This window comes from Ordospora colligata (assembly GCF_000803265.1).
Source record: "Ordospora colligata OC4 chromosome Unknown contig_01, whole genome shotgun sequence".
Lineage (NCBI taxonomy): Eukaryota > Fungi > Microsporidia > Ordosporidae > Ordospora > Ordospora colligata.
Genome location: NW_014575407.1, coordinates 1 through 26263, shown reverse-complemented (window position 1 = coordinate 26263; position 26263 = coordinate 1). Strand labels below are relative to the sequence as shown.

General features: G+C 35.6%; 24 protein-coding genes across 24 annotated transcripts; 14 read left to right on the top strand and 10 right to left on the bottom strand.

The window, feature by feature from the left end:
• Nucleotides 1-88: 88 nt before the first annotated feature.
• On the top strand, nucleotides 89-499 carry M896_010240 (uncharacterized protein; the record flags this gene model as incomplete). Its single annotated transcript, XM_014708929.1, has 1 exon — nucleotides 89-499. One exon carries the CDS (start codon nucleotides 89-91, stop codon nucleotides 497-499), a length of 411 nt encoding a protein of 136 aa, XP_014564415.1.
• A 190-nt stretch (nucleotides 500-689) lies between these two features.
• On the top strand, nucleotides 690-1523 carry M896_010230 (cell differentiation protein Rcd1; the record flags this gene model as incomplete). Its single annotated transcript, XM_014708928.1, has 1 exon — nucleotides 690-1523. The coding sequence occupies one exon, from the start codon at nucleotides 690-692 to the stop codon at nucleotides 1521-1523; it is 834 nt and encodes a 277-aa protein (XP_014564414.1).
• Nucleotides 1524-1611: 88 nt separating this feature from the next.
• M896_010220 (zuotin-like protein) lies at nucleotides 1612-2493 on the top strand (the record flags this gene model as incomplete). The annotated part of the gene is made up of 1 exon (XM_014708927.1): nucleotides 1612-2493. The coding sequence occupies one exon, from the start codon at nucleotides 1612-1614 to the stop codon at nucleotides 2491-2493; it is 882 nt and encodes a 293-aa protein (XP_014564413.1).
• A 118-nt stretch (nucleotides 2494-2611) lies between these two features.
• Nucleotides 2612-3196, top strand: M896_010210 (ribosome biogenesis protein BRX1; the record flags this gene model as incomplete). Its single annotated transcript, XM_014708926.1, has 1 exon — nucleotides 2612-3196. The coding sequence occupies one exon, from the start codon at nucleotides 2612-2614 to the stop codon at nucleotides 3194-3196; it is 585 nt and encodes a 194-aa protein (XP_014564412.1).
• Nucleotides 3197-3550: 354 nt separating this feature from the next.
• On the top strand, nucleotides 3551-7276 carry M896_010200 (DEAD-like helicase; the record flags this gene model as incomplete). Its single annotated transcript, XM_014708925.1, has 1 exon — nucleotides 3551-7276. One exon carries the CDS (start codon nucleotides 3551-3553, stop codon nucleotides 7274-7276), a length of 3726 nt encoding a protein of 1241 aa, XP_014564411.1.
• Nucleotides 7277-7345: 69 nt separating this feature from the next.
• On the top strand, nucleotides 7346-7921 carry M896_010190 (uncharacterized protein; the record flags this gene model as incomplete). The annotated part of the gene is made up of 1 exon (XM_014708924.1): nucleotides 7346-7921. One exon carries the CDS (start codon nucleotides 7346-7348, stop codon nucleotides 7919-7921), a length of 576 nt encoding a protein of 191 aa, XP_014564410.1.
• A 98-nt stretch (nucleotides 7922-8019) lies between these two features.
• On the top strand, nucleotides 8020-8511 carry M896_010180 (U3 small nucleolar ribonucleoprotein; the record flags this gene model as incomplete). The annotated part of the gene is made up of 1 exon (XM_014708923.1): nucleotides 8020-8511. One exon carries the CDS (start codon nucleotides 8020-8022, stop codon nucleotides 8509-8511), a length of 492 nt encoding a protein of 163 aa, XP_014564409.1.
• Nucleotides 8512-8652: 141 nt separating this feature from the next.
• Nucleotides 8653-9147, bottom strand: M896_010170 (uncharacterized protein; the record flags this gene model as incomplete). Its single annotated transcript, XM_014708922.1, has 1 exon — nucleotides 8653-9147. The coding sequence occupies one exon, from the start codon at nucleotides 9145-9147 to the stop codon at nucleotides 8653-8655; it is 495 nt and encodes a 164-aa protein (XP_014564408.1).
• Nucleotides 9148-9164: 17 nt separating this feature from the next.
• Nucleotides 9165-9887, top strand: M896_010160 (ribosomal protein L2P; the record flags this gene model as incomplete). The annotated part of the gene is made up of 1 exon (XM_014708921.1): nucleotides 9165-9887. The coding sequence occupies one exon, from the start codon at nucleotides 9165-9167 to the stop codon at nucleotides 9885-9887; it is 723 nt and encodes a 240-aa protein (XP_014564407.1).
• Nucleotides 9888-9948: 61 nt separating this feature from the next.
• Nucleotides 9949-10248, top strand: M896_010150 (uncharacterized protein; the record flags this gene model as incomplete). Its single annotated transcript, XM_014708920.1, has 1 exon — nucleotides 9949-10248. One exon carries the CDS (start codon nucleotides 9949-9951, stop codon nucleotides 10246-10248), a length of 300 nt encoding a protein of 99 aa, XP_014564406.1.
• Nucleotides 10249-10307: 59 nt separating this feature from the next.
• On the top strand, nucleotides 10308-10757 carry M896_010140 (uncharacterized protein; the record flags this gene model as incomplete). The annotated part of the gene is made up of 1 exon (XM_014708919.1): nucleotides 10308-10757. One exon carries the CDS (start codon nucleotides 10308-10310, stop codon nucleotides 10755-10757), a length of 450 nt encoding a protein of 149 aa, XP_014564405.1.
• Nucleotides 10758-10905: 148 nt separating this feature from the next.
• On the bottom strand, nucleotides 10906-12201 carry M896_010130 (uncharacterized protein; the record flags this gene model as incomplete). Its single annotated transcript, XM_014708918.1, has 1 exon — nucleotides 10906-12201. One exon carries the CDS (start codon nucleotides 12199-12201, stop codon nucleotides 10906-10908), a length of 1296 nt encoding a protein of 431 aa, XP_014564404.1.
• Nucleotides 12202-12402: 201 nt separating this feature from the next.
• Nucleotides 12403-12843, top strand: M896_010120 (dynein light chain; the record flags this gene model as incomplete). The annotated part of the gene is made up of 1 exon (XM_014708917.1): nucleotides 12403-12843. One exon carries the CDS (start codon nucleotides 12403-12405, stop codon nucleotides 12841-12843), a length of 441 nt encoding a protein of 146 aa, XP_014564403.1.
• Nucleotides 12844-12887: 44 nt separating this feature from the next.
• M896_010110 (uncharacterized protein) lies at nucleotides 12888-13397 on the bottom strand (the record flags this gene model as incomplete). The annotated part of the gene is made up of 1 exon (XM_014708916.1): nucleotides 12888-13397. One exon carries the CDS (start codon nucleotides 13395-13397, stop codon nucleotides 12888-12890), a length of 510 nt encoding a protein of 169 aa, XP_014564402.1.
• Nucleotides 13398-13607: 210 nt separating this feature from the next.
• Nucleotides 13608-14639, top strand: M896_010100 (fructose-1,6-bisphosphate aldolase; the record flags this gene model as incomplete). Its single annotated transcript, XM_014708915.1, has 1 exon — nucleotides 13608-14639. One exon carries the CDS (start codon nucleotides 13608-13610, stop codon nucleotides 14637-14639), a length of 1032 nt encoding a protein of 343 aa, XP_014564401.1.
• Nucleotides 14640-14726: 87 nt separating this feature from the next.
• Nucleotides 14727-15335, top strand: M896_010090 (uncharacterized protein; the record flags this gene model as incomplete). The annotated part of the gene is made up of 1 exon (XM_014708914.1): nucleotides 14727-15335. The coding sequence occupies one exon, from the start codon at nucleotides 14727-14729 to the stop codon at nucleotides 15333-15335; it is 609 nt and encodes a 202-aa protein (XP_014564400.1).
• A 101-nt stretch (nucleotides 15336-15436) lies between these two features.
• Nucleotides 15437-16213, top strand: M896_010080 (uncharacterized protein; the record flags this gene model as incomplete). Its single annotated transcript, XM_014708913.1, has 1 exon — nucleotides 15437-16213. One exon carries the CDS (start codon nucleotides 15437-15439, stop codon nucleotides 16211-16213), a length of 777 nt encoding a protein of 258 aa, XP_014564399.1.
• A 512-nt stretch (nucleotides 16214-16725) lies between these two features.
• On the bottom strand, nucleotides 16726-17166 carry M896_010070 (uncharacterized protein; the record flags this gene model as incomplete). The annotated part of the gene is made up of 1 exon (XM_014708912.1): nucleotides 16726-17166. One exon carries the CDS (start codon nucleotides 17164-17166, stop codon nucleotides 16726-16728), a length of 441 nt encoding a protein of 146 aa, XP_014564398.1.
• Nucleotides 17167-18817: 1651 nt separating this feature from the next.
• Nucleotides 18818-19228, bottom strand: M896_010060 (uncharacterized protein; the record flags this gene model as incomplete). Its single annotated transcript, XM_014708911.1, has 1 exon — nucleotides 18818-19228. The coding sequence occupies one exon, from the start codon at nucleotides 19226-19228 to the stop codon at nucleotides 18818-18820; it is 411 nt and encodes a 136-aa protein (XP_014564397.1).
• A 588-nt stretch (nucleotides 19229-19816) lies between these two features.
• On the bottom strand, nucleotides 19817-22087 carry M896_010050 (uncharacterized protein; the record flags this gene model as incomplete). Its single annotated transcript, XM_014708910.1, has 1 exon — nucleotides 19817-22087. The coding sequence occupies one exon, from the start codon at nucleotides 22085-22087 to the stop codon at nucleotides 19817-19819; it is 2271 nt and encodes a 756-aa protein (XP_014564396.1).
• Nucleotides 22088-23796: 1709 nt separating this feature from the next.
• Nucleotides 23797-24327, bottom strand: M896_010040 (uncharacterized protein; the record flags this gene model as incomplete). Its single annotated transcript, XM_014708909.1, has 1 exon — nucleotides 23797-24327. The coding sequence occupies one exon, from the start codon at nucleotides 24325-24327 to the stop codon at nucleotides 23797-23799; it is 531 nt and encodes a 176-aa protein (XP_014564395.1).
• Nucleotides 24328-24330: 3 nt separating this feature from the next.
• M896_010030 (uncharacterized protein) lies at nucleotides 24331-24891 on the bottom strand (the record flags this gene model as incomplete). The annotated part of the gene is made up of 1 exon (XM_014708908.1): nucleotides 24331-24891. The coding sequence occupies one exon, from the start codon at nucleotides 24889-24891 to the stop codon at nucleotides 24331-24333; it is 561 nt and encodes a 186-aa protein (XP_014564394.1).
• A 14-nt stretch (nucleotides 24892-24905) lies between these two features.
• Nucleotides 24906-25196, bottom strand: M896_010020 (uncharacterized protein; the record flags this gene model as incomplete). Its single annotated transcript, XM_014708907.1, has 1 exon — nucleotides 24906-25196. The coding sequence occupies one exon, from the start codon at nucleotides 25194-25196 to the stop codon at nucleotides 24906-24908; it is 291 nt and encodes a 96-aa protein (XP_014564393.1).
• Nucleotides 25197-25206: 10 nt separating this feature from the next.
• M896_010010 (uncharacterized protein) lies at nucleotides 25207-25863 on the bottom strand (the record flags this gene model as incomplete). Its single annotated transcript, XM_014708906.1, has 1 exon — nucleotides 25207-25863. One exon carries the CDS (start codon nucleotides 25861-25863, stop codon nucleotides 25207-25209), a length of 657 nt encoding a protein of 218 aa, XP_014564392.1.
• Between the last annotated feature and the right edge of the window lie 400 nt (nucleotides 25864-26263).

The window sequence follows — 26263 nt, the reverse complement described above, 5'->3', positions numbered from 1 at the left end:
ATTTTTGAACTAATACTGCCAATACACATTGAATAAGCATACTTCACATATCTGAATAGAGTTATCTTGGTTTGTTTTTATTCCTGAGATGAACGATGGCAAAAATGACAATGATGAATACCATGAGTTCCATGAGGACGAAGCAATACACAAGTATGTAGAAATGCTGAACAACATGGACACAATCTGGAAAGACAGACACAAAGTGATGAACAAACACTTTGGAGAGTTATACATCTACAACATAGATGACCTGGAGGACAAGTCTGCAACAATCAAAAGACTCATCAATAGAGAAGTATCGTATCCAAATGCGTTTCTTGCATCCTCTTTGGGGTTCAATAAGAATACATGGAACAGAGAGTACGAAAGGATACTGAGAGAGATTGGAATGGACAAGCGCCCAGTGCATACAACCTTAAGAACGATGCTATTGTTTGAAAAGCTCAAATGGCTGGTTGTATCGTACCATGAAATGAAGAGCAAAAGAAGAGGCTAGGCGATGAAAATACAAACTAAGATTTACAATATATCAGCTGCTTCGATTGGGATTAGCATTTACAAAGCTAGTAAAAAATCACATGCCTGGATTATTCAGCAGGCATATAATAAATGAGATTTAATGCATTATGCATTACAGTCTTGAGATATGATTGGAATCTGATATAGCCAGATTTGAAACCCATTTAATGATGTTTACAGGTGTAAGCACAGAATGCTCGAGACAGCGATTGATTGAGATATGTGAGAATCTCGTGAGCAACAAAACAGTTTACAAAAGGCTCGAGGCTCTGTTTGAAGAGCTCAGGAAATCACCTACTATGGCATTTGAAGTTTGGAGTCACGATGCAATGCCTATCTTTCTTCTACAGGAAGTGATTGCACCATACACAATTATCAACACAAACAAGTTTTCTGAGGAGAATAGCTCAAGACTGTGCATGGTGTTAAATATACTGCAGATACTTGTTGGTGACACACAAATAAAGCATGTATTTGTGGATGCAAGGTTTCCATATTATATATACAGGTATCTTATGATATCAGACATTGACTCAAGACATGAGGTGTTGAGAATTTCATCATTAGGAGTGATTGCATCTTTATTGAAGAATGGAGATCAGTATGTGCACAAGCATTTGAAAATAACAGAGATTGTTCCTCTTCTTCTGAAGATTGTTGACATTGGACCGGAGGAGTCGCAGCTTCTTTCTGCAAATGTATTTACAGCAATTATAGGAAATGATGATGGCCTGAGCTATGCATGCCAGACATTCGACAGATTTTCTGCAATTAATATGATGTTCAACTCACTGGCATCTCAGTCTGTTGGATTGAAATCTACTGAGCTACTAAAGGCAGTGTTGAAGGTGTACATAAGACTCTGTGCAAAACCACACATACGAACACTTTTGAGCTCTAAAAGACCTGACGGACTGTTCTCTGCAGACATTGAGCGGTTTGTGTCATCTGATCCTGAAGCCAAGGGACTGTTCCGGAGGTTTGTTGATCTACTGGGGTGATGAATAAGATAGATGCTGAGGTGAATAAATTTATTGTCCGTTAATGATTGCAGAGCAAACAAAAAAAAGCAGAAGTGGTCCCTGGAAGATGACAGATCTGTTAATGAAATATGAAAAACTCAAAGGAGAAGCAGCAAGGATTGAGAATGAGTATTTGAGCAGACGACGAATTACGAGGCTGTATAGCAAGGAGCAGCTTAAAAATCCTTGGGGAGTGGATTTGTATCTACTGCTTGATCTTGACATGTACAGGACGCAGAAAATACCCAAGGATATTCTTAGCCATGTGGTGAAAGTAAAGAAGTATTTCTACCATCCTGATTTGCCTGAAGGAAGTAACGAGGCTTTTGTATTGGTTAAGATGGCAAATGAGATACTCGGGGATCCAAGGCTACGACTGATATATAACTCGAATTTTTTCGACGATGCAATTCCTGAGGATAGGATATACTATAGCGATGAGTTTTTCCATGTGTTTGGGGAATGTTTTGAGAGGAATGGGAAGTTCAGTGTGCGGCAGCCGGTTCCACAGTTAAAACCAAATGACGATATAAAATCTGTTGAAGAGTTCTATGAGTTCTGGAGCAACTTTAAGTCCTGGAGAACGTATGAGAATCCTGATGAGTTCTATAAAATGAATTTACAGGACAGATCACGATACACAATGAATCACCAGGAGCAGATGAAGCAGTCGAGGAATAAGGACATCTTGCGGATCAAGAAGCTAGTGCAGATTGCAAAGAAGCGAGACCCAAGAATAGGTAAAAGCATAGTTCAACAGGTCATGGAGATGAAAGTGAGCGAGTGGAGTGATCAGGAGATTGCAACACTAAAGCGATTGCTGATGCTATTTAATAAGACATCTAAGAACAAGTGGGAGGTGATTACGGAGAAGCTGGTGGAAATAACGGGAACCAAACGCAGTGTTGATGAGGTGATGAAGAAGGTACAGGAGATTGGAAAGAAGTAGCATCTGCAACCGTTATTGTGATAGGCTTGGCTTATGATGGAGGGGTTTTAGAATAAAATAATGGTCTTGAAGATTTGAGGATGATATAAAATGAAAGATTATGGGTCCCATTAGGGGTATGACGAGCATGATCTTGAGTACAAGAGCAGCATCTGCAAAAATCAGATATCTGATGAAAGACATTTCTAAGCTTGTGAAGGTTGAAGAAGAGCACAAGTGGGATATGGGGAATGATTACCACGAGCTCAGGGAGCTAGCACGGATGAATGAATGCGACTCAGTGATGTTTTTCCAGTCAACGAAGAGGATGGATGGACTATGGATTGGGATTTTAGACGGGACGTCTATTTTTTTTAAGATGCATAATGTGTCTACTGTGCGTGAGTGCAATTTTCCGGTGAATGTATTTGTGGACTGTGGATATGTGTTGATGTTCAGCAAGGAGTTTGAAGAGATTGAGCATTTGAAGTATGTGAAGGATGTTGTTGAGCATGTGTTCAAGTCTAACGAGACGAAGGACAAGGCGCTGTGTTTTTTCTATCTTGATGGAATGATATGGGTTAGATGTTACAAGATTGGGGAGGATATGGAGGAGATTGGGCCAAGGGTAGTTCTTGAGGTTGTGAAGGTATTTGAGAAGTGTTTTTCTGGCAATTTTCTGTACAAGGCAACCAAAGAGCACAGAGGTCAAGAAGCGGATTAAAATGATTTTTGAAAGTGTGTGTTAGGGTGTTAGGGATTGATTAGAGGTTAGATATTGTGGAGATATTTAATTTACTGGTTGATAAGAAAGATGAGCAAAGGAAGGAAAATAGAAATGGAAAACAAACAGACGATTTGGAAGCCGAGAGAAGATGTGAAGATGGATAGAATGCACTACTGAATATGGTGGTGTTTACAGGAAGATGAAAGTGCAGTTGCTGAATATAAATGATAGAATATACATTGAGCAAAGTAGAGATGCAAAGAAAAGTAGAATATTTAGTGATGCAGACGATGGCAAGCAAGGTGATGAGGTTTAGTAAATTTAAAAGCAAAAAAACAAAGCCCTCAACACATGAGTTCCAAGAGTGAAAGTGTAGCAAGCTCGATTAGTAGCTGTGATGAGTCGAGTGAGAAGGAAGTGATGCCAAGGAAGCGTGGAAGGCCTCGCAAGAATGATGGGACACTGGGAAGACAGGCACGGCAGAAGGTGAATCCGATGCTTTATCAATCGCCGCTTGGGTATCAATATATGGCACCATCTGGAGTGATGAGAGTACCTTTACAGTATGGATTTGAGAACCGATTTGATTTTAAGCATGGATTTGGAGGATATTCGCATGGTGCAGAGATGAAGATAATGCATGGAATGGAGGAAAGGAGGCCTACAAGGAGTGTCAGTAAGGAAAGAGTGCAAGAAAGAAATGTTTATGTGCCTGAGAGGAGACAGAAGCGCAGTGCAGCGATGGTTCGACGAAATAATGCGCCTGATAGTGAAAGCAGTGTAAGTGAGCAGAACGAGGAGGAGTCTGACGATGGGATTGAGAAGCTTTTGAAGTATGATGAGGAGAATGAGAAGTATTTTGTGAAGTTTCGCAACAAGAGCTACCTGCACTGTGAATGGATAGATAAGGAGGTGATAATGGCAACGAAGATTGGAGCGATGAAGGTGAAGAAGTTTAAAGCGACAGAAGTACCGTTCAATCCGGACTTTCTGAAGGTGGGCAGAATATTGCATGAGGACTATGATGGAGAGAAGGTATTTTTGGTGAAGTGGAAGGGGCAACCGTATGAGCTATCTACGTTTGAAACGGCAGAGAATGTGACGAAATGTGAGCTATTTGAGGAAGAGCTGCGAAAGTACAGGGACAGAAAGAAGATGCGCAACATGAGAGTTGGGATTGACTGGAGGCCACCTAGGGAGAACTTTATCAAATATGAAGAGTCGCCAGTGTTTAAGGGAAGCAACCGACTCCGGGAGTACCAGCTGGAAGGGCTGAACTGGTTGTTGAACAGATGGTATTACCGGCAGAGCTGTATTATGGCGGATGAGATGGGGTTAGGAAAGACTGTGCAGTCTGTTACGTTTATCAATACGCTTTTTACGAAGTATGAATATAGTGCGCCTATTCTAATAGTGACACCTCTGAGTATTATTCCTCATTGGGAGCGGGAATTTGAGGCATGGACAGATTTGCGGGTGTTGAAGTACCACGAAAGCAGACCAGGAAGGGCGTTAATTGCAGAGTATGAGTTTGTGCTTCGTAGGAACAATCTTGAGATCAGATTGTTTGATGTGCTGATTACTACGTATGACACTGTGATGGCTGAACAGGAGCATCTGAGCCAGTTCCATTTTTCAGTTGGAATATTTGATGAAGCACACCGACTTAAGAACTCTAAGTCTAAAGCTGCAAGCGTGCTAAGAACGCTGAAGTTCAATCACAAGGTGTTACTGAGCGGAACGCCGATTCAGAACAATATATCTGAGTTGTGGTCGCTGTTGAACTTTATTGATCCTGGCAGGTTTGCGAGCCAGCTGAGCTTTCTGGATGAGTTCAAGATGGAGAATATCAATGATGTTGAGAAGCTTCAGGGGTTATTGCGACCGTTGATGTTGAGGAGAATGAAGGAGGATGTTGAAAAGAGCATACCTTCGAAGGAAGAGACGATTATTGAGGTTGCGTTGACGATGATACAGAAGAGGTTTTACAGGGCAATTCTTGAGAGGAATATTGAGTTTTTGACGAAAGGAGGAAAGGAGTCTGCGCCAAATCTGCTGAATGTGATGATGGAGTTGCGTAAGTGCTGTATCCACCCGTACTTAATTAAAGGGGCTGAGGAGCAGATTCTCAGCGGGTATATGAAGAAGAAGAAGGAGAGGAGCAAAAATGAGGGAGATACTGAAGTGCCAGCTGGGGAAGGAATGGCAGCTGAAGGAGAAAATCAGGAAGTAGGAGTTCTTGGGGATATTGATGAGTATTATAAGGTGTTTATACAGAGCAGTGGAAAACTTGTTCTGCTTGATAAGCTTTTAGGGAAGTTAAAGGAGGGGCATAAAGTTCTTATTTTTTCCCAGATGACAAGATGCCTTGATTTGCTTGCGGAATACCTTACGTATAGGAAATACAAGTATGAGCGAATTGACGGAGGGGCAAGAACAGAGAATCGGCAAGCAGCTATTGACAGGTTTAGTGATAAGGAAAGTGATGTTTTTGTGTTTTTGTTGAGTACGCGTGCAGGAGGAGTGGGAATAAACCTGACGGCGGCAGACACTGTTATTATTTTTGACTCGGATTGGAATCCTCAGGCAGATCTACAGGCACAGGCAAGATGTCATAGGATTGGGCAGACAAGTGAGGTGAAGGTGTACAGACTGGTGACTGAGAATACATATGAGAGAGAAATGTTTGATAAAGCGGGGTTAAAGCTTGGACTTGATAAAGCAGTGTTACAGAAGATGACGTTTGAGGAGCAGAAGAGCGAGAAGACAAAAAAGAAGGATGCGATTGAAGTTCTTCTTCGTAAGGGAGCATATGGAGTTCTTATGGAGACTGATGATGCATCGAGTAGAAAGTTCTGTGAGGAGGACATTGATCAAATTTTAGAGAGACGTACGAAGATAGTGAAGCACAGCGATGGAGGTAATGTGTTTTCGAAGGCATCGTTCCAGGTTGAAGAGGATGTTGATGATCCTGATTTCTGGGAGAATCTCCTGAGCAAGAAGAGAAGTGAGGAAAGTGAAGGAAGGGTGCGAAGGCAGATGAGAAGACTTGCAAGGGAAGGAGGGCTTTCTACTGAGGAAGTGAATGAGATTGATGAATTATTGAAGATGGAGCTTGAAGACAAGGATGAGAATGTGTTTTATGAGAATGAATGTTTGCTGATATTCCTGGGAGTGTTAAGGTATGGATTCAGGTCTGTTGGGCTTGATATACTAAAGAGTGGAAGTGAAGCAGCAGATAAGGGAATTGTTATTGAGCAGAGTAAGCGATTTAAAGAGACTGAAGGGCACTTCAAGTATATTATGAAGTATAATGTTGATCAGCTGCAGAGCTCTAAAGTCAGATCTGATTTTTGTGATAGCATTGGAGAGTTTTTGGTGGATAATTATGATCCGTCATTATTTTCTAAGTTTGAGCATGTGTATAAGAAGTATGGAGAGAGATTTTTGCTCCGAGTGCAGGCGGTGATGATGCTTGTATCGCTTGTGAATACTGAAGATCTTATTGTTGAGAAGGTGAGGGGATGGAGTGGAGAAGATGATAAGAGGCTTGTTGAGCTTGTGTTGGGATATGGATATGATTGCTATCCTGAGGTTGTGAATAACAAGAGTGTGGATGATATGAATCAAAGGGTACGGAAGATTATTTCGACGCTTAGTAGGAAGAAGGAGATACGTGAGAATGACAATCTGTTTCACAAGGCAATAATGAATTTTGGAAAGATTACTGAAGAGAACCGTGAGAGTGTGGAGAAGTATTTAGGAGATAAGAATGTAGAAGGGCTTGAGGAGACTATCAATGGAATAGTTGAGGAGACCAAGAGACACAAGATGAGCAGCTCAGAGGTTGAGTGTTCTGATAGAATGGCCTGGTTTGATGGGGTTAGGGAGATGGAGAAACTTCCTACTTTAAAGAGAGGTATGCTGCCTAAGAATTGGAATGTAGATATGGTTTATGGCCTAAGGGATGAGCTGTTGAAGAATGGACTTGCTGCATGTATTGAGAAGTATGATGTTAATGAGGAGATGCTGGTGAAGAAGCTTGAGGCGTTGTTTTCTTGCAGTCGGTCTGCGTAAATAAAGATGTTCTAAAATTATTTGATATGAATGATGTGTCAATGGATGAGTGTTTTACTTTACCCTTTTATGAATGCCGGTAAGTATTTAATTGTTTTTGATATAAACGGAACATTGATTAAGAGATACCGTAAATATTCAGAAGAGTTAAAGAGATATGAGTCTATGGGAATAGTGGCGGATAAGGTAAGTGGTGCGTTTGCTTTTTATGACAGACCTCATCTTGATGTGCTTTTGAAATTTCTAAAGACACATGAAGTGAGCTATATTTTATGGACCACGGGGATGGAGAAAAATGCAAAGATTTTTGTGGAGCATCTTGAGAGTCTAGGATTTGACGAGCACATTGGAAGTTATTCGCAGATAGACTGCAAGGCAGGGAAGTATAAGATTGATTCGTCCGCGGATCTGTGGGTGAAGGATCTTGATATAGTTGCTAAAGATCATGGATTTGATGTTGAGCGATGCATTCTTGTTGATGACAGCCTGGACAAGTCTCTCTATAATCAGAATCTGATATGCTGCAAGGAGTATGATCCTGAAAATTATGATGATGATGGAATAATGGAGATATGCAGGTATTTGGACGCTTTTATTGGATGTACTAAGGAGTGCATTATGAAGATGATGCATAACACTGCATGATTTTAACTCTGTTGTTTGTGATTATACGGAGTGAGTAATGACGCGTGATAAATATTTGGAGTGAGTTTTAGAATTTAAATGGGGAATAAAACCGTTGCATGAATAGCGAGAGGATTGAGGAGATAGAGAAGTTTTTAGTGAAGGATAAGGAATGGAAGCATATGGGAGAGGTGGACAAGAGCAAGAGGCCTAAAGACAGTTTGTTGGCTCAGAAAGAGATTGATTTTAGACAAGGGCCGCCTCTTGTTCCGTTTTCATCGAAGCAGAATGACGAGATTGAAAGAGTCACGTTGAAGAGGATCAGAGAGGGCACATTTGACAACTATGAATACAAAACTAAACATGTTGTAGAGGTAGTCGATGCTGTGGACGATGTCAATGAGGTTGAGTGTGAGGAGACGAAGGATATTATTTCGCTGTATAATGAGATTGAGGGAGACTTGATGAATATGGTTGATTTTGGGAATAACGGATTTGTTCCGGATGCTGAGGTGAGGAGTGTAAGAATTGAGGAAGCAGGCATTAACAAAAAGAAGCAGAATACAAAGTGTTTGGATAAAATCAAGAATGTGACAGTTATAAAGAAATGAGTGTGCAGAGCGATAGTAATATGTTTATGCATATATGTGTTTAAAAATACAAGTAACAGGAATCTGTAGAATGTTTGATTGTGGATTATTTCCAAGTCATACATGTGTTGCCAATAAATATGATTTTGGAGGGAATGAATTTTATTTTTGTTGCGAGTCGTCTTCTGAAGAATCCGAGTCATTGATGTAATGGTTTGAAGTGCGTCGAGCTTTAGAATCGAGAATTTTGATGAGATCCTCGGCTGCCATATGTGAGATGTCTTCCCTAGAGATTCCAAAGTCATCTGAATCCAAGGATGTTTCACTCAAGCTATTTTCATTGATTTGATCTGACGTACTGGTTGAAGAGTCTTCGTCTTGTATGAAGTTAGGTGTACTTGATGCGACGTTGTTATGACTGTAGATGCTGCAATCTTGTTGGATGTCTTTGCAGTTGCATTTGTGATCGATTTGCTGAGGCGTGTTTTCGTATATTAAACCGAGATCGGTTATTGCAGACTCTGACGCTTGTAGGATGTGTAAACACAGATCCTCTATTTGATAGTATATCTGTTCTGGTGAGAATCCTTTTGTATGCAGCTTTTGATGTTTATGCTTTACAGAAATTTTTTCGAATTCCTCTGTTAAAACTTGCATGATTTTCAAGCCCTGAAATGGGTAAGATTTCAAGAAGGACCAGAGAGCTGAAGAAAAAGGAAAGACATCCTATTGTCAAGCTTTCTCTTAGCTACCCGCTTATAAAAGATGTCGAGGAGGGAGAGGTGATTGATATTGTTCATGAGAGGGGCCGAGGAGTGCCTGTTGCGATTGTGAGTTTTAAGGAACACGACAGCTTTGTTGTTGCAACAGAGGGCATCCAAACAGGTCAGAAGATCATGATTGGAGATGAAGCGCCAGCTTTGATTGGCAACATTACTAAAATTAAGAATGTGCCTGAAGGAATGGCGGTGAACTCTGTTGAGCGAGTTTATGGAGATGGAGGGTCTTTTTCAATGGTTAATGGAAGTTATACGCTTGTTGTGAATCACAGGAAAGAGAGCAACGAGACTATGATAAAAATACCGTCTGGAGAGAAGAGGCTGATTAGTAGCGAATGCAGATGCATTGTAGGAGTTGCTTCTGGAGGAGGTATCCATGATAAGCCTCTGCTGAAGGCATCTGTTGCACACTACCGAGCAAAGGCCCGTGGACTTGTATTCCCAAGGGTTAGAGGAGTGGCAATGAATCCTGTTGATCACTTGCATGGAGGAGGAAATCACCAGCACGTTGGAAAGCCCACTACGGTCTCAAAGAAGGCACCGTTTGAGCAGAGGATTGGACTTGTTGGAGCCAGACGTACTGGTCGTGCATGTGGATCAAAGAAGAATCTTCATTAAAATCTTGAGTGATGTTTTGGTGCCTGTGCGGTATATTTTGGTAGAAGTTGTGTTTTAACCCATGAAAAAGATGTATGATGATGTAGATGAGGAGGACATGAATGAGGATGAAGGACAGATGCTTATTTCGAGGCTAGGTACTCTGAGGAACATTTCTATAGACATGACTAAGGAAATAGAAAAGCAGAATAAGAAGATGTCTCAATTGGACCAGTCGTTCCAGCTCTCATTAAGCAGGATATTTGCAACAATCAAAAGTGTCAAGAACTCGTCTCCAAAGCGGTTTAGATCGTGGATTTATTTTATATTTGGAGGACTGCTGCTTTCTCTTTTATTCTTTGTGTTGTTCATTGCGATTTGATCTTCATGAAGGATAAATGATTAACAAATATAGACATAATCATGGAAAGAAGGGTTGTGATGTTTTGTATTGCATGCCAGAGGAAGTTCAACACAAAGAAGGCATACAAAGCTCATGTTGAAACTAATTCGCATCTAAAACATGAAGATGAGTATAGGAAAAACAAGAACCAAGTGCTTGAGAGGAACACAAGCAATTTTATTGCTGATTTCCAGTCTTATATTTCTCAGATCGTAGAGTACAAAGAAATGGGACAGGTATATAAAGATTATCTTAGCAAAAGCAGGTTTAGAATTGAGGGGACTTTATTTAAAAGCATAGAGGAAGTGATTGAGAAGATTTGTAGTGGAATATCTGTTTTAAGGCAAGATGGAAAGATTCTTGTGAAGCAACTACCCAAAACTAATGCCGATGCATTCAAAACAGCGCCGCTTCTTAATTTGGAAAGATTATCACAACCTTTCAGAATACGAATTGTTGATAAGAAGATAATAAGAAGATTACTGTAATATCTATAATTTATTGTTACCTTTAAGGAATTAAAGAGTACCTGTGATGCTCATTCTATAAAGTATATGACGAAGATGAATTATACAAAGCATGTCCATTCTTATATGATAACATAAATAAAAAATTAATATAAATAGTTTAAGTTTTCTATATGGCTTCGAGTTCTAACCTCCTGAACAGATTGCCAAACTTTGGAAGATATTCATTTTCCATCCTGTGGAGCATGTCCCTGGCATATATGTATATGTATCCTTTTTTGTTCAAGATAAAGAAATCGATCTCTGAACATACTTCTACGTAGTTGACATTACTTTTCTTCATGTGCTTGGCAACACCGAAAATGAAAGCTTCCAGTCTATCAAAGTTTGCCATAGATAGACACTTCACTGTCTTTTGCACACAGTCCAAGCTTCCTTCCTCATTTATTGTCCCAAACTTTATTATGTTCTTACAATCTGTCTTTTTAACAGTTCCTTCCTCTCTAGGCAAGTAATTCAACCTTGAATCTACAGCACGGGTTTCTATAAAATGCTCCTTTATTCCATCTTCTTCAATAACAGCCCACGGCCTGATAGTTTGCATATTCATTGTACTTGCGTTACTATTCGTAGTATTATTGCAGAAAAGTTTCTTTATCTTTGATATTACGTATTCAAACATTCCTTCACTATCCTTTACATCTTTGTATGGTCTGGATTGAAGATTCTCAGCTTCTATCTCAGAAGTGCCAGACATCAGATCTATCATACAACTATCACTTGTGTTTACATCACTCCTGTTGATTCCGCCATAAACACTTCCATTCATGTCATACTTCAACGAATACATGTCCTTTTTTGGAAATCCATCAATCGGATTCACTTTTACATCGTTCAGTTTAGGTGAAAACATTATCTTATTACTGTCTTTCGTCCTTAAATATATGTCATTACTCTCACCAGATTCTTTTGACTTTCCATATTGAGCAATATCTTTGAATCTAAATGGCGCACTATCAGACACACACGAATTCTCCACAACTGCTCCTAATATCATAGGTGGATTGAGCAATATTTTCTCAGATGTTTGACCGTTGATGCATGCAACAATGCATAAACTGCATACGTCCTTTTCCCACCTTGACAGAGAGTAATGAAAGTTTCCAAATCGCATTATTGCAAAATCTATGATCTTTGCATTCAAGAATCTTCTTGCAACGTTCCTCAAGCTTGCTTTTTTGTTCTTCGAGCTGTATGTTATCTTATTTTCTGGCGTGTATATAACCGATTCTGCTGGATTGCGAACCATCATGACAAGTCCTTGGTTTGTCTTTGATACAGCCTTCACGACACTACTGTTCTTCAGAAACCGCGAGCTTCTGAACAGATTGTGAGTGTCTGCCAGTGGAAGCATGTCCTTTCCAAAAAACTTGAACTCGTACGGATCAATTTCATTCGGAAGCATTAGGGTTGGACCATCAATTACTTTTATTCTTATGAGCCACAAACAGATTGCCAGAAAGGAAACTTGGGGTATACTGAATTTAGCATATCCTATTGGTGTATTTTACAGCTTTTGTAGTTCAAGTGCATAGATTGGATAGTGTAGTAAGCATTAATATGATTGGTTTTAATGATGTTTAATTAAGTTATGCTACAGATCATCATGGCTGAGGAGAATTCTACATTCACAAACAAACCAGTACAGAACGACAGCAATGGCTCTAAAGACAAAGAGGTACCAGATACAAAAGATTCAAGCAGCAGTTCAGATTCGAGTACATCATCAAAATCCAAAGCAAGTAGTTTAAAAATAGAAGAAGGCCCAAAGCTTATTGTGCCGGTTTTTGAACAGCGTGAAGCTCTGGATGAACAAATACAAGCCCAAATAATAGTTACGCTGTCAAAATTCACTGATAAAAGTCCACCTACAAAGATTTCAGAGTCACTCAAGAGTATGCTTGATAGCAAATTCGGAAAGGGTTGGTGCGTGTTTGCAGGTGCACACTTCTCAGGAAGCTGCACATTTGAGGAGAAGTACTTTGCACAAATAACATTTGGCACATACACAATAACGCTCTTCAGGATATTCATTCCCAATCAATAAATATTTCAGTGTAAATGTAAATAAAATCCATTTAGGCAACATGTTTAATGTTTTGTCTGCTCAACAACAAGAGAAAAGTCAATTATTGAGGACATTTTGCTTTTAGTATTAAACTCTGCCACTGTCTTTTCTCGAATGTTGACGTCTTTGAAAAGCACCCCGTCGTCAGAAACCAGGTTCAGAGTGCAATTTGTGATAGAGAGCACCTCTGCACCATTCGTCTGTATCCTAGATACCATGAATCTATTTTTGTCCATATCTGTTAAATAGACGTTTTCTGAATCATCATCCGGATGTGCCTTTGCAAGTGTGCATTCTATCTGACCATCAAGCTTTAGTATTTTGAATGTCATGAGCTCTTTGCATTCATGACATGTGACGCATAGGTTGACCTCTTCGCCCTTTTTATTAACATTACTGTCTTCGCTTGATATCACAACATTTTTTTCATGCTCTTTACCGCATGTGCACCTGATCCTGATTGGATATGACTGTGCAATGAAAACACCTTTTATATTCTCAAAATCGCCTTCTACAAACACATTAAAACGCATGTAGGGTGTCATGATGTTGAATTTATGCCATACATTTCAATTTCCAGCTATATAAGATTGTTATTTGGCAAATGTTTCATTGTTATTTTCAATTTATGCTCCACGAATGAAATTTAATCATGTTTATTGATATGCAAATGTTTGAGAGGGGTTTGTATGATGCCATAGCGTATATATTAATAATATTGGAGGGGTAACTCAATGCCTGTGATGGACTGTAATCATCTATTAAAGCTGGGAATGAATGCAAAGAAGCTTTTGGAGAATGGCAAGGGAATTCTTGCGGCAGACGAGACGCCTTGTACATTGGGGAAGCGATTTTCAAATCTTGGGATTGAAAACACTGCAGAAAACAGGAGGCGATTCAGGGAGCTTTTGTTTGGGGCTGAGCAGATTGATAAGTACATAAGCGGAGTTATTTTCCATGAAGAAGCGCTTGGACAGACTGACAATAACGGATCGATGCTAACAGGCGTGCTTTTGAAGAAAAACATTGCAATTGGGATAAAGCTTGATAAGGGATTGATCGATTATAAGGAACGAGAGAAAATATCTGTAGGATTGGAGGATTTGGATCTGAGGTGTAAATCTCCTGAATTCAAGGATGTGACATTTGCAAAGTGGCGCTCTTTGTTTTATTTTGACAATGAAATTCCATCACAGGACTGTATTAATGATAATTGCGAGGTCTTGGCGAAGTACGCAATAACATGTCAAAAGAATGGCCTTGTTCCAATTGTTGAACCCGAGATCTTTTTTGAAGGAGATTACACAATTGAGAGGGCATTTGAGATGTCCAGAAGGATTTTGAGCACTCTAGTGATGTATTTGAACTATGAATCTGTATACATGCCTGGTTTACTGATCAAACCGAGTTTTGTGACTGCAGGATCAATAAACAGCAGTGAATGTACACCGAGGAAGGTTGCTTCTTTGACATTCAAGGCCCTTCTATCAACAATTCCCTGTGCAGTGCCTGGAATTGTGTTTTTGAGTGGAGGACAAGGCACAGAGAATGCAATGAAGTATCTTAATGCTCTGAATTTGGAGAGGGGATGCAGGACATGGGCATTGAGCTTTAGCTTTGCAAGGGCGCTTACTCAAAATGTTCTGGAGGCATGGGCAGGCATTGATGAGAATGTACCTGAGGCACAACGAATACTGCTTGAGAATGTGCTTATGGCATCAAAAGCATCAAATGGAGAGCTTAAAGTTCTTGATGCTGAATGCATTGATGAATAAATGCATGTTTGCTGTGATTGTCTAAATATTGTGATATTTGAGTTTCATGTGTTGATGAATAATAGTTTTGGAGCATCCCTGAATTGAATGGAGGAAAACAAATCCAATGCAAACGATGAGGAGATCATAAGCTATCTGGTACAGAGCGGCTTTACAGAAGAAGAGGTTCAAGCTGCGATGAAGGAAACCGGATCCAAAGACATAGACTTTCTTGTTGATTCAATCATAAGCGCAAACCAAAACAAATCGCACAAAGGAGTCAAGCAAGTCAAAAGAGAAAGCACACAGGCAGTTTCTAATGAAATATCGGAGATTCAAAAGCAACGTAAGGATTCAATGCTAAGAGAAAGAATTTATAAAGAGCAGTTGATAAACCAGATAAAAGCAGATATGGCCGAAAAGTTGGAACAAGAGCGTATTGAAGATCAGAAGCTACTAAATGAAGCAATAGAGAAAACAGAAGATATTTCAGACTGCAAGATAAAGCTATGGCATGGAGATGGAACATCATCTATCCTTGGGTTTTCAAAAGAAAGCACTCTGGATGATCTTTTCCTGGCCATTGAGGCAAGACTGAATCGAAAAGGATTTAATCTGTTCCGAATGAACCAAACTACTCCGATTGAAAGGGGAGCCAAGAAAATTTCTGAGATTCCCTGCTTGTATCCAAAAGGAGTATTGTTTGTTGACGAATAAATCGAGATTTTAGTTTTTGTTTATTATTTAGCGTAGCTGTGTTCACGGACTACAATTGATTGATCCACTGAAAGATTAAAGCTGAATAGATCACCCATAGCATGGAAAATATAGATGTAAATGAAGGACTGAATATACAAGGAGTGGTTCTTGAACTCACGATCTTTTTATGTATCGTTTTATTGGGTTCATTGATATGTGCGAATCAATTCAACTTCTTATATAATTTTTTTATTCCTATAGCTTATAACGTAACCTTTTTGCCATTATTCATATCCTGGGTATTCACTTTGTGGAATAAAATTGTAAAGGGCAAAAGCATGGCAAAAAAGATTTTGCTATTCATGTTGCTTTTTTGGTTGATTATAGCTACCATTTTTTTTCCTTACATGATATATTCTCGAATTGTAAAAAACATTACACAGAAGATTTCTGAAGAACACAAGAAAAAACAAACCTATAAGAATGTATACAGTTTTATGCTTACACACATCATAGTAACATCAGGAGGCATGTTTCCTGGGCCACTGACTATAAATCGCAGTATTGAAGTTTGGATCAATGTGATTGCAGTAGCTATTCTTATGTATTCAATTGTATATTGTTTAATGAACGACTCTTCTGATAAGCAATTCTATCGATTTCTTATGATAGCAAGTATACTCAGCACATCTATACTGAAGGTATTTTCAGTTCTAAAGTATTTCATTCCTTCACTTCAATGTGAAAGATGGGACAAGTTCAATTTCAAGTCTGATTGGCCTCAAATATCTACATTTGTATTTTCACTAGTTGTATTTATTGTAATTACAAGCACAAACAAAAGTCAAAATCAGAATGAAAAATGGAATAATATATTTGGATATACATTCAAGTGAACTTAAAACTTCTGTTGATTAATAAACATCAAATATTTATAATTAAACCACTTTATTCAATATTCAAAAAATCATTATCTGTATATCTAGTACGGGTCGGGATCCAGAGATTTACATTCTTGATCAAATTGATTTGCAATTGCATCAATAATAGCATTACCAGCTTCACCTGGTTCATGATTTCCTTGAACATTGCCATTTATTATTTGTTCAAGATCACTCCATGCTTGATCAAATGTGTTCGACGGTTCAACATTTATTTTTCATGATCATTTGATGTACCTGGTGGTGCTACAAACTTTTCATTTTCTAATTTATCTGTTAATTCTTGTATAGCTTCGAGTATAGTATACCCACTGACTCTGATTGATGCATTTGTTCATCATTACCTGACTCATCAAACTTTGCATTTGAAGCTATTTTTGTATTTTCAGCCATTATTTTATCTTGTATCTCTTTCATTACATATCTCTTGTTTTCAAAATGCACAAAAAATGCTCTTCTGTCTTTTTCTAAATTGGCCAAATTAAGATACTTATATTTGCTATTGCCTTCATTAGAATCGTTATTTTTCTTAGCCTGGCTTGCCTTAGAATTACTATTTTTCTTAGCTTGACCTTCATTAGAATTGCTATCATCCTTGGCTTGCTCTTTATTATCATCGCGATTTTTTTCACGTTTGATGTTATTTCTACATCCAGCCATATATGCAATTTTTCGTTCTTTTCCAACATATCAACTACATTTGCTTTAATACGCCCTATATTGTTGCCTGTTAAATTCACTGCCCTTAGATTTTCCATCATAAGTACAGGTACACATTCTTTATAGGAGTTTCCTTTTGCATCAGTTTTATTTATAGTTTTCATTCCACATATCACTTCAGGTATCTTAGCAAACCCACAATTCTTTAAATCTATCTTCTCTAGTTGCTTCATCTTTCTAATGCTCATAGGTAAATCTCTCAATCCATAATTATTCCGAAGAATAACTTTTCTTACATTCAATCATATGCAAACACTCCAGTCCATATTTAGTCAAGTAATTATTACTCGAAACTAGTTCATTCATAATCACAGGTTTATTGTAGCATAGATCCAAAGTCTAGAAGGTATACTCACCATGTTTGTATTACTCAGGTCTATGCGATTAATCACTTTTTTACCATTTATTATTTTATTGTTTGGATTATAAAATGCATTATCAATTAACATACTCAATGCGTTCAGTTCAACTTGTTTATACACATCATCATTCATATTTAGTGTTGACTTCAAGTATTCAAAATTCAAATACATATCACGCTCGATTTCTTGTGGTCTTTCAGTTTCATTTGATTCATTTAGTTCTATTATGATATTTTTTATTTCATTATATAGATTTTCAATTTTTTCATTTAGATCTTTTATTTTACTATCTACTTAGTTTGGATTCTCTTCATTACCTTGTTCCGTCTCTAAATCTTTTTTATTTTTAATCGATTCCAAAAGGGGTTTTTGTTTACTCAATATTTCATTTGCCTTCATCTCTATCCATTTTTCATTACTCTTTATTTGTTTATTCTTTTCATCAATTTGTGTTTCTTGTACATCTGTTATTTCACTGCTATTTTCTTTTATATATTCTATCTCATCTTTTAATTCTTTTGTATGTTGTTGTATATTACCTATTAATTGATCTATATTAGTTATAAACTGTTTCAGATTGTATATAATATCAGATTTTATATATTTTATCTTATTTAGCATTTCTTGTTTTTTTCTCTGGCTCAATATTCGATTTTTTTATTTTTAATTCTTCCTTATATATCATTTTTTCAAATTCATTCACGCTCTCCATATGCTTCTCTATTTCAGGATTTATTTCTTGTTCGCTCTTTTTATTAAATATTACTAATACATTGTCAGGTAAAGAATAAAGGTCTCCATCACTTATAAACATTTTATATCTACTACTAAACATCTTTGGTTCATTCTCATATTTATCTTTTAAGTCTTTCTTTTTATCTTCATATTCATCCTTCCATTGATTCATAGACTCATCATCCAATACCTTGCCACTCTTATCAACAAACTGATCATAATTAAAATACACTTTCTCAATTGAATTTATAAGTAGTATATCTCTGATAAACTGTTTATGCATAGGTTCATCCTTAGACAGCTTAACTCCACTATTGCGTAGATCAAGTATACGTAATCTCTCATGAGTTTTAAATTTTATAATCTCATTATTTAATACATTTCCTGCATCATCAGTTTTACTTTCAGTCACATAATCATAAAATGCTTCAAAAGTAATTCTTTTGTTTCCTCTGAGAATCAACACCTCCAATGTTTGAATATTCAATATGCTCTTAACATCATTGTCATTGAACTCATTTATGCTAAGTTAGCAACTATTAGCTATGGTGCGTAATCCTGCATATCACCTGGCAGGCTTTTTATACCATTGCTACTGACATTTAATAGCTTCAGGTTTTCAATACACGAAGGAAAATATGATATACCATCTTTGGTACTTTGTTCCTTTTCTAATTTATTAAATAATGAACTAATATCTGCGATGAGGTTGTTACTCAAGTCAAGTATAACTATTTGATGTTTATATTCTTTGATTTTGAGGCTCTCTATCAATATTTCCTATTTCATTTGAACTAAGATTTAGTACAATAATACCAGTTATACCACTAATCTTTGGGAAATCGGTTATCTTATTATTTGAAAATGTCAATGCATGTAGAGCTCGTATGCTGTTAATGCCTTCTATTTTTGTCAATTTATTGTATGCTATATTTAATATGCGCACATTTCTAGCAAATAAATTATATCGATCTCCACTCTTTACATCAGTTGTTGAAGTCGTTTTGTTCTTATTAGTGCCCACATATCTAAGTTTATTGATATTATTGTGGCTCAGATTAATAAAGCGTAGCTTTGCCTTTACTAAGTGACATAATACATTTACGATAATGCTATTTCCCAGTTTATTGCCTCTAAAATTAGCACCGATCATATTTTCATGATCAATATAATTCTTAATACATTTATATTTTGAGGTTCATGATAATTTTCATAACTATAAGTTATCTCTTTTTTATTTTTATCTTCATGTTTATAGCAACGGTACAGTATATAAGTATACTTGTTTTCTACATTAGCAGCAACGACTGCTGTTGATGGTAATTTATCTGTTGAATTGGCCTTAGGCTTACTTTTTTTAGGTTTGCTTCCTGTAACATTCTTGCCATTACTATTTCTTTTTCTTTTCGGAGCCTCTATACTATGAATATAAATGCACTGCAACTGTATCATTCTTGATATCAACACCATCACTACGTGCACATACTCCACAAACTACATTTCTACATGTCATTTGTATATGCCATAAACAGCATATTCATTTATATATCATGCATCCATTCATCTATTTATCTTCCTTTCTCATTGCTCTTTATTACTCCTTTATTATATCGAATACCTCACAGATACATCCAAGCATATCTCTTTTACTTCACACACTTATACAAATACAAACATCAAATTAATAATTATTAGTTTTATTCCTACTCAGTACCTTAATACTGTAGTAACGTACTACCTATTATAATAGCGCTTCTTTAGCTTTATCAATAATCACATTAAAATGCATGCTCTGCATCAGGCATCCCACTACCGTTGATAAAATCATAATAACTACTCCAATTATATTCACAATAACAGCACTCTTAGACTTACCTAATATCTTATTATCATTTAAGCTCTTTTTCGTCATGTAAACAGCGATGCATGTTATTGCCATCAAAATACCGATTGCCATCATCACTATATTCATCACACCCATATACTCTCTAATCTTTGCATTTGCAAGTATTAAAGTTCTCATCGTTCCTATAACCAGACTTCCTCCTAGAATCACAACGTGATACCAAATATCTTGATTCTTACTCATCACATATCTCATCATACTAAGTATCATTAATACACTCACTGTTGTAGCCATCATCTTGTTAATATCATCAATACTTGTCTGATCAGCTCTTATCATGCCGATTCCTACCATCACCATCTCAGCAATAGCTGCTGCTAGGCAAACTGATACACATGCCATCTTTGCAATAACTTGATTCCCCATGCTGTCCAACGCGCTTTTCTTATCATACTTCACTACACACATTCTAAATGCATTGTATATCATAAATATTCCAATCACTACAGGTATGAACGTGCATATAATCCTTACAATTCCATATCCCATCTTTCCAATCTCAACAATGTTGTATTCATTCAATCCCACTGTAGTTAACATAATAAGTATCAGCAATGCAATTCCACAGACATTGAATGTACCATTGATGTTGTGATCTTTAATTGATATCAAATTATGGAGTTCATTAATACTAATATAGCTTTTTGAGGCTTCTCCATTCTTACCTATTATTGTTTTGATTGCAGCAGCTTTTAGTTTATCTTGATCTGTAATACATTTGTGATATTCTTCAATTTTATACACTACTTTACCTATTTCCCTATCATAAATATTTTTTAGCAGGGGTGTATACATGAGAATAAGAGCCTTTTCTGCGTTTTTTCGCCCGGTTCTTATATTTTCAATATCTTCATTAATTGGTAGATGCTTAGGTTCTCCGCTCATTTCTTGGATAACCATAGTAAGATTAATAAGACCGTCCTTAGTATTCACCATGCCATCGCTTTCAAACACTAGATCGCCTACTACATGTTTCAGGCTAATGGACATTAGAATTCGATCCAAAACATCAAACGCATATTGCTTATCCTCCTCGTCTTCTATCTTGAGTTCTTTAGTAATTGCTTTCTCAAACAGGTACTTCGATGGATTCTTCTTCTTTAGCACATTATCAATATATTTCCTAAGATTGATCGCATTATTATCTTCATTATTATCTTCCATTAATTTTAACACTTTATCACGGAACGTATCAAATTTCTGCAAACAATCCTTTTCTAATAACCCATTATCATTTAAGCAATTAAAAAGAGTATAATGATCATCATTGATTATTTTCCAATCATTACCAGCATTTGATAACGCTCCATTATTTTGATACATTATTATTTTTGCACATACATACAGTAGTTCAATCAATTTATCATTACTATATTCATATTCATTAACTCCCAAATCGAGATCTGCAGCATTAATATCAAAAATATGCTTAGCTATGATAGCCAAAGAAACATTTCCTTCACATTTTAATGCTGAAATGTAAGAATTATAATTATCAGTATTATTATGCTCAGGGTTTAAGTTGTTTGTTTTATATTCTTGACATTTTTCTTTAAGTTTGTTTATAATTGTTTGCAATCTGATCTTGATAATGTCCTTGATAGCTTCTCCACCATTATTTTTGAAAATACACAATGTTTTTAAATCCATTTGATATACGATGTCTATTTTTATATCTTCAGGTAAATCATTAAATTTCTCTTTGATAGCAGGAGAATACTTAAGCATCTTCTTAATCACTTCTTTATATTCCTCTGCATCATATTTATTCTTTGAAACGAGATCTCTTAGATCTATCAATACATCTTCAATAATTTTCTGCTCCATATATTTCCATGCTCCTTCTAAGATTGCATATGAATTTGCATCTGCATTATTTAGTATAGTTATAAAAATTTTTGCATCGGATTGACTCCATATTTCCTTTGCTTTATCTTTATTAGCATCTTTATTAAGGGCTTCCAGGACTTTGAGCCTTGAATCTTTATACTTCTCGTCATTTATAATTTCTTGGAAAATATCTTTCGTTAAATCTTCAATATTTGAAGAATTGTCGGTATTGAATTTACCCATCCACGTTTCTGTTTCATTATTTGCGTTCGTCATAAGGGTATTCTCATTTGTAATATTTATACATAATGTATTTTATTATATATTCTATATTTAGGTTATATATATTACAATATCCACTCCTATATTTCATCCAATCAAAATAATTATTATCCATAGCAATTTTACTCTCATTAAATTCACTCCAAAATATACCGCAATACCACCATTCTATATAAATTTTAATTATTTGTTCTCATTACTAACCACACCTTAACATAGGCATACTTTCATTCATCTAATAGACACCATTCCTGATTTACTACTATCCTGAGTTTCAATTGATTCTATTTTGGATTCAATAGTTTTCATATGGGTATAAGAAGTAACAACCAGCATCAAAAAAGTCATAAAAACCCACATAAAGTTGATTTTCTTAAGTTCAAGTGCATCTATTTTTTTCTTTAAAGCACCAGATCTTTAACATTCTCTGTAAATACCTCTACACGTATTTGTGCATTGTTTGAATTACCATTATTCGTGTTAGAATGTTGTTCTACAAACTTTTGTAAGCACAAATTAATTATTTCCTTATATTCAACACCTAATTTTTCACATGAATCGTCCACCATTTTTATAATTGTATCATAACTTATCACACCGTTTGTAATTTATCACTATGATTTTTTCTTAACAATTCATTCGTAATGGGATCAATCTCTTGCAACGCAAGTCCATACTTAGACATGAATTCTTTTATTTTTTGTATTTCCATATAAATTCTTATATTATTTATTATACTATGAAAATTTTCAGTTTTTATATTTTATATTTTTTACTTGATAATTAGATAGTTTGGTCTCGATTTCTTTCAATTTATTCTCTATTACATCTATAGAGTCAAGACTTTTTTCTAAAACTGTTGTTTTTGTCTCCTTCATTTTCTTAAGTATATCTTGCTCTTCTGAATTTTTATTTGTTGCATTAGATCATTTATTTGGCAATTTTCTTTTATTTGCTAAGCATCTATTAAAATCAAAAGATTGTATCTTATTTTTTAAACTTGCCTCAAGACCACTCACATTTTCTGCATTTATTTCCTCTAATGGCTTCTCTTTGTTTTGATGACCACTCACATTTTCTGCATTTCTTTTATCTGATAATGCGTTTGCATTCTTATAATCAAGCATCTTTAGTGCATTCAATACACATTTCTCTTTCAAATCCTCAAGTGCTTTAGTCATTTCTTCTTTCTTTATGTTCAAGTTTTCTAGTTTATCTATTCTCTCTTTTTCAGCATTTTTATATCTTTATCTAACTAGGATTTTAAATCCTCAGTAGACATGGCCAGCATTCTATTTAAATCGTTTATCGGCTCATACTGCTTGCTCTGTAGTTCATTCAGATTAACTTTAACCGACTTAGTGCCTTTTATGTTAGCATCAACCTTTTTGTCCATTTCTTTCGAAGCTTGATTGCTTGGTCGGTTATTAAGAATTCTAACTATCTACTTAATAACCTCCTCTTCATTGTACTTACATTTAGATTTGATTTCTTTTAGTTTATTTTCATTATTACATTCAGTAATAAAATCAAATATCTCTGCCTCATTCTTATTGTGGATATTTTTTATTATAGTAATAATATCATCAATTTTCAGCTTATCAACTTCTTTTCTCTTTTTTTCTTTTTACACATATTATCTATAATACTTACCAAGATTATGCTTAGTCTTCTCTTGTCTTCATCAGAATTTTCTTCGTTTCTTAAAGTAGAAATAATCTTCGGAATGGTTTGAAGATAAGTCTCATCCTAGTCTCAAACACTTTATTCACAAGCTTTTCTAGTAGCCATTCTTCCTGCTGCATCAAAAATCCTATCATCAATTCTCTATCTTTCCTTGCATTATCAACAACTTCCTCTGGTAGGTATAGACTCAGCCAATCATAAATATGTGTCATTATATTCGTTTGGACGTATTCAATAAGGAAAGATGCCTCCTCTTCATCGTGTAATAATATATCAAACATAAAAATATGCGGATTGTCACGTAATTGTATCATCACTTCTTCTTCTACTTCTTTTGGGAACTTCAGAATCACTTTCCCAATCTCTTCGATTATCCTCTTGACTTTTTTGATTATTTCATTATCATCTTTTTTGTTGTTTTGATTTATATTTTTATTTTCTTTATCAACCGATCCATTTATCGATGCATTATTATTATCTAACAATCTCTTTATGCATACCCATAACTTGGCCTTGTTCAAATTATTACCACGTAAAAAATTCATCATTTTTCATATAACTATCGTCCTGGAGTTTCCCATGCCTAAACTCATTCTTGATACAGTATTGATTTCTTTTAAATCAATCATTTTCTCATTAAAACATTTTTCACATTTAGATGCCCATTCTTCCATCGCGTTATTAAGATTCGTTTTATCTTCAGATCCTTCGTTTGTTCCTTTTTTAGAAACGCTGCTTTTTCCTAATATATACTCCGTGCAAAATGAAATGATTTCATGGTTAGCAGCAACATATGCGATATTCAATATATTCCAGCTACCCTTAGGTATGTTATTTATCTTTTCTTGATATTGTTTTATGCTTGGTAAAATGTTTTCGATATGCACTTCACGCATCGCTAAATATAGTTTATCAGAGATGGCTTTTGTGTTTTCCATTTTTATCCATTTATTACCAGGTATAAGTTTTACACTGACATTTAGAATATCATTCGGAAAACTAAAAAAACGAACAGCTTCTTTATAATAATCCGGAAACTTAGTATCATAATATTTCAACCCATCATTAAAGTAGTTAAGCCATACATGCGACTCACTAAGTACAGGTCTCATACAAATAATATTTTTTAAAGGATGTGTTCCATAATTTTGATCTTTTTCATCATATATAATTTATAATATTCATTGCAATCCAGTATTACTTGAAAATTGCTAAGATCAAAGGTACCCATTTTATTTTCATAGATAATAGTATTCCCTTTTTGATTTGATCCTAGAATTCCTTTCACATCTTTCCACAATAAACGTATACGCTTCTTTACTGTAGCCTTTATATAGTTATCTATGATACAAAGCTTTTTTGATTCCATATATAATAGACACTTCATGAGCATACCATTCTCTAAAAATATCCTCATAATTCTTCTTTTAACTTTCTGGTATATTTACACATAATAAATCATTGCAAATATACAAATATATACTCTTATCAATTATAGGACTTTTCATAAATAACAATAATGTATCATCCGTAATATTTATGTTTAATTCTTCTCTACTATAAGGCGTTACCAATAGATTTATATAAGCATTCAAAAACTCTTTATATTCAAGTGGAGTATTAATCAACTTGCCATCTTTCCATGTAAATGTTTCAGATTCGTTGCTTTGTGTATTATTTGCTTCAATAATTTGTGATATGTATATATTGTTGTGTTCAGGCGCAAGCTCTACTGGGCCATTATCAAACTTTTTAGATAAAAGCTTAAGGTCAAGTAATCGATATGGTAGTAAATTAACATAAGCTTCTAGATTCGCAAAAAAAATCCTGATTCCATAACCTGTTCTATTTTTTAAAGCTTCATCGATTGTAATTTTTAATTTTTGCATTTTTCCTTTGATCTGTTCTTTTTCATCGATTATGCTCTGTAATTCTAGTTGGCTATACTCATTAGATGCTTCTTCTTCAATTTTATACTTTTCATCTTTATTTTGAATGATATTTTGAGATATTCCAGTATTATTAAATTTCAATATTTCATAGAAAGTAATAAAATCCTCATCATTCCTATTGCTATCTTCCATTTCGGTGGGTGAGATCCGTTATCTAGATTTTGTGCATAATTTCCATATCTGTATCCTTATCTTCCATATCTAATTTGCATTATTAGCGATACAAGTGTTATACTAAATCACATATATATTCATATTGCAACCAGTTCGAGATATCTATAATCATATGTGTTTTGCAACCATTTCATATCAATAACTGCAATTTTATAGAAACATTGTCTCAACTAGATTGCATGTTGCTCAATCACACAGGTCACTTGGTATCGGATCAATGTTACTGCTTCAAAGCATACAAGAATATGCTGATAAAATATCCAGAATAATTCTGTATGTTCATAAGAAAAACATAAGAGCACAAGCATTCTACTCAAGAAACGGATTTATAATCAATCGTACATACAAAAATCAATTG